The sequence below is a fragment of the Equus quagga genome, chromosome 13, assembly GCF_021613505.1.
Source record: "Equus quagga isolate Etosha38 chromosome 13, UCLA_HA_Equagga_1.0, whole genome shotgun sequence".
Lineage (NCBI taxonomy): Eukaryota > Metazoa > Chordata > Mammalia > Perissodactyla > Equidae > Equus > Equus quagga.
The window spans coordinates 34,783,402-34,794,453 of record NC_060279.1 but is presented as its reverse complement, the minus strand read 5'-3'; the positions used below and the strand labels follow the sequence as shown (position 1 = coordinate 34,794,453).

The following is an 11,052-nucleotide window of genomic DNA, read 5'->3' as shown; positions in this document are numbered from 1 at the left end:
TGAAGATGGATGGGGTATTGGAAACTGAAGGAAATTACAAACATAGGAGATTTTGAAAATGTAGGATTCACATGATTCAGCAATGAGTTAGGAATGGGGCAAGACTTGAGAAAGAAGGAAGAACTTATGTTGAGGGGATATTCAGATAGGAATCCATATTTTTCCACTCTTCCAGGGAAGAAATACATCCTATAGTTAGGATTTGGTGGAAATAAATTTTCAAGGAAGAAAGATAAATCCCAGAGAAGAGAATACGTTGTAGAGAAGTTGGAGAGTTAATTAGTCAGATGGTAGAAAGGGCCTAGATCAGGGGAGAAAGGCCGTGTACTCTGGGGTGCTTTTCACTACAGGCTAGAAGTAATCCCCCAATTGCACTGAGCCTGTTTGAGCAAATTCATTTCTAAAATCTATTCTGTCCATCTAGCATAATGTTCCCTAAATTCACATTGAGTAATGTTGAGTAAAGGTGTTCTAAGAATTGCAAAGTAATACTCAAATGTCCATCTAACTTCTAAATGTAGTAGTGTTAAGTATGGAAGGCTACAAAAATCACTTGGAGGGGTTTTTCAAAATACGTCTTCCTGGGAACCATCTCTATAGACTTTGACGCAATTTATCTGGGGTGGGGACAGGTTGAAATAGTTTACAAAATCTCCCTAGATGATTTGAATTCCCTTTTTTGATTAAGACTGTGACCATGTGCTCAAAAAAGAACCCTCCTTCCAGGTACACACACACACACACACACACACACAGCAAAGTAGAGGTCCCTCTGATGTGAACATGACCACACATGCCCAACTCATGGTCCTTTAAAGAGCCAATTAAGGCCAGAGTCTCTGGAGTCAGACTTCCTGAGTTTAAAGCCTAGTCTTGCCACTTTTCAGATGTGTGACCTAGGACAAGTTTCTTAACATTTCTGTGCCTCCATTTTCTTAATTGTAAAATGGAATCATGATGGTATGTATTTTATATGGCTTTTTTGTGATGATTAATACAGAGTCTTTAGAACAGAGCCCGTATTACATGAAGCACTCAATATAACCATCTATTATTATTTGGAGTTTCCAGATGGTATCACTTTAGGCTGTCCTATTTGTTGCCTAGTTGATGCTGGCTGAAGCTAGAGCCAGCAGTGTCCACCATCTTATATTTCATGATATCACCAGTCAAAGAAAAGCAAAGTTCTGTTACCTGGCACAACGTGTGACTGGAGAAGGTAGGAGGATGGATCTAGACCCAGAGACTTGGGAAGATTAAGTACTGGGAGATGGCTCAAAATATAGGAAACAAAAATGGCTTCCAGGCCAATGTTTGGCATGAGAGAGTCCCATAAAAAGTAAAAAGGAGTGTTCAGTTAAGAGTGGAAGAGTTTTTGAGACCAAACCAAGCGCAGGAATCATGAAAGAAAAATCAGAATGTAACCATAGGGCTGTGGCTCAGAGGCAGGCTCCAATCTATATGTTGTAAAGAAGAGAATTAGCAATAAGAAGTCAGAGATGCTGGTCTAAAGTAAGTGAACAGAAAGTCAAGAAAAGATAAGTATCAATTAGGGGAAACTTAACCCTGAGATTGAGAGACACATTTGATACAAGTTCTAATTGTCATATTATAAATTGAATATTTATAGTCCCCAATTAAATAATGTATGATAATTCCCATATTACAATTTTTTGCTTGAGTGCATAGGTAGTCAGAATTTAATTTCAGAAGGAGCTGTGTATAACTCTGACAGTTCCATATTCTTATGGCATTTTTGTTGATTCTTCAGAAAAACATTGTCATCACTAGCTTCTCTTTTATAAGATGGTATAAATGGTCCTTTGTCTTAAAGAGCATTTCTTGACCTATCACGTGTCTAATAATCTGATTTAGTCCTTGTAGGGCAGGGGTCAGGTAGAGAATGGAACCATACTCACCTTTGCCTTTGGTTATTTCAAGAACACATTTTTTAGATTTTCCACAGTTGGTAAATGTAATATTAAATTATACAGATTTTCTATGCCATATCGGGCTATACTTTTTTTCAACTGTAACCATTTTTGATAACTCATAATCAGATAATCAGACATTTAGACATTTATGAGCATTTTTTTCAAATACTTTTCTACTGTCATATTTCATAGTATCCAATTGTTTAAGCAAAAATCAGTAAAACCACTTACGAGCAGCAAAGATAGCTTTTTAGTTTTAACCAAAATTCTTTTAAATGGCCTCTGTGATAAGACTTGCCCTGGACTAAGGAATGACTAATTTATATGCAAAGGATAGTATTGAGATTTAAGATTGTAATCGAGTGGCTATACACCTGGGTTGAGAGGTGGAGACTGTTTGTGCAGGATATTAGCAATTTCACAACAGGCAAAGAAATGACCTAGGAATTCTCACAGCAAATGATACCATCAAATTTTACAAGTCTGGATGGAACATCACCATTTGAACCTGTTCAGACGAACATGACCTGAGAATTCTCTGAAGATAGTACCATCTCTTCCTGTTTTTTTCTTAATTCTTGATTTATAAACAATTATACTCACTCTTACACTAATAGGAGATGGAAGTAAATCAAAACAAATATTACTTTTTATCACATTAAAATTTAAGAGGAAATTTGGGGACATGAAGGATAAAAGGAAGTCCTGTTATGCTGGAATTTTGCTATTCTGAGAGTAATAACATTCACTTTAATAGGGAAGCATGAAAAAAGACAGATTATGAAGAAAATAGGTGCTATGCTGGCCTTCTCTGTATGGCTCCATTTTACAGAGCAAAATATTGGGGCTACCCACAATATCAAAATCTTCATTTTCAAATGTAAGAATTTAAACACATTCCAACGCTCAAAAGAAATTCTTTGTAAATCATCCTGGGTCTTTTTCATCTACTCTACCATGGCCCTTATTTACAGTGTAATTAGCTGCCCAGATTTATGTAACAGAACAATTCTCAAAAATGCAGAAGCGCAATTCGGTCAATAACATTTTATTTCACACTGCCCTATTAAAAAGAAATACTTAAAAAATAAATGCTTTTTTAAAAAAGAAAACACCTTAATCTATAATCAAAACAAAATAATAAAGCTATGTTGAACCCCAAAAAGTAAAAAATAGAAAGCTTGGCACCTCTCAGTGGTGACTAGCTTCATACAAAATAAGCCCAAGGCCTCCTCTTCTCAAACTCTGTTAATGCCTTATAGCTCCCAAGCTTGAGATTTTTCCAGGTCCTGCAATAAATGTCATAAAACACACATACACACACACACACATACACACACACACACACACTGGATTATCTTTCCACTCTTCATTCCTTTCTCCATCTTTCCCCAATACTTCCCACCACACCAAGATTTTCTATGATTCAGAAGAAGCTGCTTCTCCATTGGCAAAGTAGGAATTGGTGAAGCCAACATAGTCATAGCCAGAAAGGTGGCTTCGGCCCTCTGGGTCCACATATTGCTGCATATGTGAGGTACAGAATGACACTTGTTCCGGGGTTAGGGCCTGAAACATAAAAAAGAAAGATACAGTTATAAGGATTCAAAATACCTGGATCATTGGGGCTTCCATTATGCCCTAAACCCAGAAAGTGGACAAACTTTGGAAGAAAAAGCCAGCCCTGTTCCTATCGCACACTTTTCTCATAAATCCAAAATTTCTCATGAATAAGACCAATTCATTTCTTCAACTCAGCTCTGACCTCAAGAGTTTCATCTCACTTTGACTACATTATTTATCTCATTCACTAAATTTGATTTATTAAATAAATGGGGTTAAAAAATAGCCTTAAAAACTGAGTTGTAAGTTTGGGATTGACCCTGATAGTCACTAGAGATTGCCTGTAGGTTATTGAGCTTGGTCAAGACAACACGAATTGGTGATCTAAGCAAATGATATCTAGTATAAAGCCATATTTGAGCAAAAAAAAAAAACTGGGTTTGGCAGGGATGGTAGTTGCCTGTAGTAGGCAACCATGCTCAAGGTGAGCAAAATCTAGATTATGATGAGACCATAATGAGAATGGACACAACTGGACTCTGACCTGTTTCATGTCCTCTTTGGTAATATAGGCCTTGCCCTCTGCCAGGGCTTCGAAAGCATTCTCTATTTCATTGCTGGACTTGATGTTCTCTGACTCCTTGTCAACCAGGAATGAGGTATAGTCCTTTTTTGAGACATAGCCCTTCCTGTGGGAGAAACGGATCAAGAACTGTGCCTTCTCAAGATAGAGTGAAAGCAGGCCCTTTTCTCATCTTATTCAGTGTGTCAGAGACAGAGGGAAGAAAGATTCTCCAAGTGACTCTTTCAATTCAGCTCTCTGAGACCATGGGCTATGATCCTTATTTGACCCCTCTCCTCATGCTCTTACAGCCAAATAAGTGGTTTCCAAAGTTCCAGCCTCTGTTTCTACAGGAGTCATTCTGCCTGACTCTCTACTTAGAATTTGCGAATTTCCCATCAACACCAGTCTTTAGATACTTCAAGCTCTTCCAGTTGAGTTGAAGACCTTTATTTCTGGTCTTCTTTGGTCCTTGGCATTAGTAAGAATTACTCCCTAAGGTAACATGATCCCTCTATGACTCTATTCTACCCCTACAAGCACACAACAACCTCACCCCCATGAGTCAGCCTCTGAATCATCCATGTCTCCTTAGGATCTTACACATGTGAAGGGATTCTTCTCTCAAGGTCCATTCTCAGAACCAGCTGAAATTCACAGATCAAACCTAACCCGGGAATTAAACAAATTGCAGAGCTGGTGCCTGAGTTGTAGTTAGTGCCAGGAACTTCTGAGCTAATTCTAAAAGGGCACCAAAAGCTGCCCAATTCATTCAAGGTAGTCTCCATCTTCCTTTTCTTAAGGTGAACTAATTTCATATTTTATGACTCATTTTACTCTCTGTATTTGTCCCTCCAAGCCCCATTCCCTGCTATGGTCTGGCCCTTGGTCTTCCTCCTACCTTCCTGGATCAACAGCATCTAGGAATTTCTCAAACTTGGGCTCAGTTTCATCCTCCTCCACCATGGGCAAGTAGTAGTTGAGTGCTCTCAGGCAGGACCGGAAATCTTTGTGACTCAAGCGTCCTGTTAAATTCTCATCAAAGTGTCTAAAGAATAAAAAAAATTTATCAGATTCAATAGAGAACCAGATTAGAATAGAAAAGAACAGCTGTTGGTGCATCAGCTGGGGCTTTATTAACATGTCATAAGGTTATCAGAGAACTGAATGGAGAGCTTGCCTGTGTTTCTGCATTTTTTTAACCTAATGGATGATGGAAAAAGCATAAAATGTTAAACATGAAAGATATTTGTTTTCTAAAGTCCAGGAATCTCACAGACATATTAAAAACCATGACTTGAAGCAAATAACATATTTAGATCTTCATTTAAGATTCTACTAAGCCATACTGAGGGAAAAAAAAGAATGTTAGTTATTTAGAGATTCAATCTGAACGGTCTGCAAAACAAAGAACCAATCATCTATGAAGTTATACTCACTGATATATTGTGCTAAACTCCTTTAGTGTCTCCTCACTCACACCTAAGGTGTCTCTAAAAGGAAAAACATAAATCAACCCATGAAATAAAACAGAAAAATAGCAGAAGACACGTCATTTGAAACAGAGAGGAATTTTAGTGGGTGTTATGCTATTTGAGTCATTTAGTTCAGGCGTTGGCAAACTATGGCCAGTGGATCAAATCCAGTCATTCACTTGCTTTTGTATAGTCAGTGAGCTAAGAATGTTTTTTACATTTTTACATTCTTAAAAATAATCAAAAGAATAAAAATGTTTTATTAAACATAAGAATTACATGAAATTCAAATTTCAATGTCATAAATAAAATCTTATTGGAACATCTCCATGCTCATTCATTATGAATTATCAATAGCTCTTTTCTCTCCACAACAGTAGAGTTGAGTTGTTACAACAGAGATTATCTGGCTCTCAAAGCCTAAAATATTTATTATCAAGCTCTTTACAGGAAAAGTTTTCCAATCTCTGATCTAGATAATAATGCTGTCAAAAAGCTATGGAAAGCTAAAGCTTGTGTTATATAATTAATTTATTTAGAAAAAAGTGAATTTTGCTCTTCTCCTCTATAGCTTGAATGTTTCTTGATTTCTAGACATTTTAGAGGGAATTTCACAAAAGGAGGTGCTTTCTGAAAAGATCCACATAAGATGGTGAGGAGACTCTGAGAACTAGATGATGAGTAGATTCAGGGAGATGGGAGCGCTATCTCCTATTTCCTAATAGATTCCCATATAAAGAAAAATATCATTCTGTGGGTCAATCAAGAGAGGGAATATTAGTTCTGGAGATGATTTGTGTACTATTTCTGAAGCAGCTCTTTTATCCGGCACCCCAAACTCTAGCCCTTGGAATTAAGTTCCTGACACCTAATACTACCCACACCCTTCCCCACCCCTGGCCACAGGTTCTCAGTACTTGGCTTGGATCTGTTGCTCCAGGTTATGTTGCATTTCCATCCCAAGCTGGGAGAGCTGGTCCCACTGCTGGGCCAGCCCAATGGTGCTGTATTTGATGTCCAGGACCACAGCCTCTTCTAAGCTGTCCCCCAGGTCCCCAGTCTTGGTCAGATTACGCTTCATCGCCTGGATCTCCTTCTGCTTCTTCTGAAAAGAGACAGAAGAAGAGAGGCAGTCACTAAGGGTAGGAGATACAAGCATAAAGATGATAGAGAAGATAAGAAGTTAATGAGTTTGAGTTTCCCCTAATTGCTCCTCTTTAATTATTTTCAGAAATCTTCCTGTACTCTGTGAAAAATCATTTCTGTATTCCTCATTTATAAAATGGTAGGAAGGTTAAGTGATAAGACTCTGTCATTCTGGTAATATGTAATATATAAATCTAAGAGTTAGTAGTTACATACTGCAGATAGAGAAGAGAAGAATTTCCAGGATCGACGCACCATTAGCTCCCAGTGATCTGCATCATGAAATATCTGCACTATTGATTGTGGTTGAGCTTTCAGGCCTACTTAAGCTCCCCATTGTTCATTCTTGGGCCTCCTTCATCTGCTTGGGCAGACTTCCACAGGCTGCTCCTATCATCCAGGTACATTATATTCCAAATTTCTGCATCCAGGCCATGCTTTCTCAACAGGGGACTATTTTTCTCCAAGGAGAGGAGGAGTGAATTGATTCTGATGATGGGGATGGGTGTGAAAACATTTAGATATTACAATGGCTTATAGCCCTCCGAAAATCAATCCTACCCGGTAACGTCTTACTCTTTAGTATTTAAGTTCTTTCATTAGGGATAAATTAACTTTAACTAATTATTTTTTTCTCCTTGGTGGGGGCAATAATGAAAATAAATTTAAGAAACACTGTTCTAGCCTATTGCTTCATTCAATTGTCAAGAGATTATCTAGATTCAGTTGGATTATCTTATCATATCGTAAAATAACAGACGTTTGCTGATGCTCCAGGTTGTAGTCTAGGAGTTTTTGCATTTTTTTCTCTTAAAAATAAAAGTAACTCTATAATGTAGATATCATTAACTTCATTGTGTAGAGCAGAAATTGAAGTACAGAGATTGAAGTCCATGTCCAGGAAGTGGTGGCTGATGGTTAGAATGCAAATTGTTGGCAGGGTTGGCACCAGAGCCTTACGCTCTTGACTTTCAGGCCAGGGAGTTTACCTAAAAGTATCACTAGGGTTGCCTTTAAGTGTTTTTTCCTTTCATTACTTGTAACTCTGGCAATATCTTCAGCTAATGAAGACCATTACTTACTTTATTTGCTTCCAACTTGGATTCCAGAGTTCCTGTTTCTTTGAGCAAAGATCTAGTTAAGAACCAGAGGACAACATTACTCATAGTATCAGAGGTCAACATTTCACAGAGACTGACCACCTTAAAGCCCCTGTACTTCCCTACTTCTGCTTCTTCCAAGTTATGTGGCCTCTCTGAAATGAGTTTTCATAACACCAAATCTTCACAAAACCAAATCCTTCTGTCTCTTGGCAGCCTTGCCAGACATGCGAGAAGTGAAGCAAGGCCTGACCTGGTTCTTCTCTGTCTACAAGAAGGCTTCCCGACCTCCCTCCTAGTTCTTATTTTCAAACATACCCTTAACCTAATGTAGGCAAGACTCCACCTGGTGGAAGGCCAGAATGGTAGGAAGGTTAAGTGTTTCTCTTTCTCACGCTACATCTTTATCTGGGCACCATCAGATTGAGGTGGGATGAAGATGCCTCAGTACTAAGTTCTCCTTAACTAGTTCTTCCAGAATAATATAACAAAACAAGAATGAGGACATAAAATACTGACCCATCCAGAAAATAAGCTCTGGACATGGAGGTCCGGCACAGGAATCAGTGGAGAGAAAAAAGAAATCATACGTTAACATGGATTATTTCAATAATCTTCTTTCTCCAAATTGATGAAACATTCTAAATCTTTGATAGCCATAAAATATGAACCTGTTCCACCTATGGATCCCAAAGTCTCTCCCACACTGAGAACCTCGGAGCCTTCTGTGCTGCAACTTACCTTAGGATGAAGAGCTCAGGTGTCAGGAGATATGATCAATGTTGGGCGCATGCTGCCAGGGGTTGGGGGACCAAGACCAAGGCAGAGGAGGCTGAGCTGTGTTTCTTCTGCCTCTTTCCACGTTTTCTAGCCTTTACAGGGTTTCGTTTGGTTCACTGTCTGATTTATCCTTGTCAGTGGGTTTGTGTGAACAGTATATATCATAGATTTTCTAAACCACTACTTTAACTCTCAAAATTCTACAATTCTGACCCACCTATTGGGTACAGTCTACCAACTTCATTCATTTATTCTAATGTGTTAACACCTTATAAGTCTCCTCTTTTCCAGGTCACTTGTTCCAGAAGATGTGACAAACGTTATTTTCATATATAGAACATTTGCATTTAATAAAAGCAATTAGCATATATTATCTCACTTGATTCTCACCACAGGTTTAGTAGGCAGGCAACAGAATAGCTTCTTATTAGGTGTTCATAGGAGGCTCTGCTTCTGGTTGTGCCAATAAATACACTATATGTAACCTTGAGCAAGTCAATTTATCTACTGAACTTCTTTTCACACTTGGAAACAAAGATAATAAGGTCTGCTCTATACACTTTTCAAGGTTGCTCTGAACGTTAAGTGAGGCAATGGATACAGAAGTACTTTGTAAAGTACAAAGTGGTATGTAAGCATAAGTGACTGTTACTATTTTTGGACTGTAATTACAAGCAACAGGAGAAAAAGTGAAAGCATCAAGGAGAGAATACAGAATGGTACACAATGGGCAACAGGATGAAATTCTCATTTCTTGATTTTGAAGGGATTGATTGAGAAAGCAATCAATTCCAAATATAAAGCACAGGCAGGATATGGTGATTTGGGGACAATATAAATGCTGTGGGAGTCCCTCCTCCTCCCTTCAGATATGTATTTCATCCCTATGGTGAATGGAGTGTGTGACAGGAGGATTATGAGTTTCAAGGTAGCACAACACACCTGTTCTCTGAGACCCATTGAAGGAAGGCACTGGCATTTTGTTCAAACTCCTGGCACATCTCAAAATTCTTGACCTGTCTTGCCTCTTCCTTTTGTAGCTCCTGCTCCCGTTCCTAAAAGCCCAAATCACAGATAGTGGGGTGCACATTGAAGATCTTTCTCTGTGGTAAAATAACTGTTTTGTAGGCTCAGTTACACATCTTCCTTCTCCCAAATCTAACCTATCTTCCAGCCTGCATGTTCATATTTCTTTCAGGCCACCTCTTCTCATCTCCAAAAGGTGAAGAAAGCTATGTCACTTCCCATAAGTATTCACAAGTGTCTCTAAGATGAAGCCCAGTCACAAATAAGATAGCAATAAAGGCAAATCTTTATCTTCTCAATTTTTTTCACATGAAAGTTTTATTTATTTATTTATTTATTTTTCTGCTTTATCTCCCCAAACCCCCTCTGTACACAGTTGTATATTTTAGTTGCAGGTCCCTCTAGTTGTGGGATGTGGGACACCGCCTCAACGTGGCCTGATGAGCGGTGCCATGTCCACGCCCCGGATCCGAACCCTGGGCCGCCACAGCGGAGTGTGTGAACCTAACCACTCGGCCACGGAGCCGGCCCCTGAAAGTTTATTTAAATGAACATAAAAACAGTCTTAAAGGGAAAGGTAATAGTAACAAGCGTTTCCATCTAAAATTGGTAATGTTATGGGATAATATTTCTTTGTTAAACTTTTTTATATTTTCCATAGTTTCTATGATGAACATAATTATAGACAGACAAAAATTAAATACAAACACACAAAAAGGTACTATTGGAGGTGTTTATAAGATAAGGAATGCCTGAGATGACAGGAATATAGACTCTGAACATATATACAAATCCTCATGAACTTTTCATGATTGATTTTTAAAGCCAACTCTTGGAACTTATTTTTGCTTCCCTGAATCACTGCTAAACACCCAGAACCTTAAGGCTCTCTAAACCATGAGGCATAGGGCAATACCTACTGTGAACATACTTCCAAATTTTTCTTAGAAAATCCTATTTGTCGACTGCCATCCCAATATAATTATTAACAATTTTCCTTTATTTTTCAAAAGTCCCCCCAACTTGGATAGTAAATTCATTGGTCATGCTCACAATAGCCAAAGGAACTCTCTGCCATGCCCCAAGTTACCTTGATGATGTCAGATAGGTGCTTCCAGATCTTTTCTAGCACCTCCATTGTTAACCAGGTATAAGGGCTGGAAGGCACATTTAAGGCCTTCATCTGCTGGTCTAGCTCCTGCAAATCGTTGAAATCTGCTTGGGCCTTTGCCAAGGAGGCCAAGAAGACCTCATGGTCTTTCTGCAGCTGCAGAATCTCATTCAGGGAGACACAGTGCACAGGCTCTGACAGGTTCTCCTCAGCATTTTCACACCAGTTGTTGAAAGCTGAAGCCTTTTCTGCAAATTTCATGAATAACTTCTCAGCCTACAGAGAAAAAAAAAATCTTTATCTTTCCCAATAAAGCCCCTCAGCAAGAGAAGACTGTGGAGAAAAAAATGGCTGT

The 11,052-nt window shown here is 38.6% G+C and overlaps 1 protein-coding gene across 1 annotated transcript in view; it reads right to left on the bottom strand.

The window, feature by feature from the left end:
* Positions 1 to 3,353: 3,353 nt before the first annotated feature.
* SPTA1 (spectrin alpha, erythrocytic 1) overlaps positions 3,354 to 11,052 on the bottom strand; it is a 63,144-nt gene continuing 55,445 nt past the window's right edge. Inside the window, exons 43-51 of the mRNA XM_046682008.1 lie at positions 10,677 to 10,973; positions 9,503 to 9,615; positions 8,300 to 8,317; positions 7,763 to 7,814; positions 6,452 to 6,639; positions 5,499 to 5,552; positions 4,961 to 5,107; positions 4,042 to 4,186; positions 3,354 to 3,503 (exon numbers count right to left, since the gene is read on the bottom strand). Coding sequence (XP_046537964.1) covers positions 3,354 to 3,503; positions 4,042 to 4,186; positions 4,961 to 5,107; positions 5,499 to 5,552; positions 6,452 to 6,639; positions 7,763 to 7,814; positions 8,300 to 8,317; positions 9,503 to 9,615; positions 10,677 to 10,973 — 1,164 coding nt within the window. The remainder of the gene's footprint in view (positions 3,504 to 4,041; positions 4,187 to 4,960; positions 5,108 to 5,498; positions 5,553 to 6,451; positions 6,640 to 7,762; positions 7,815 to 8,299; positions 8,318 to 9,502; positions 9,616 to 10,676; positions 10,974 to 11,052) is intronic.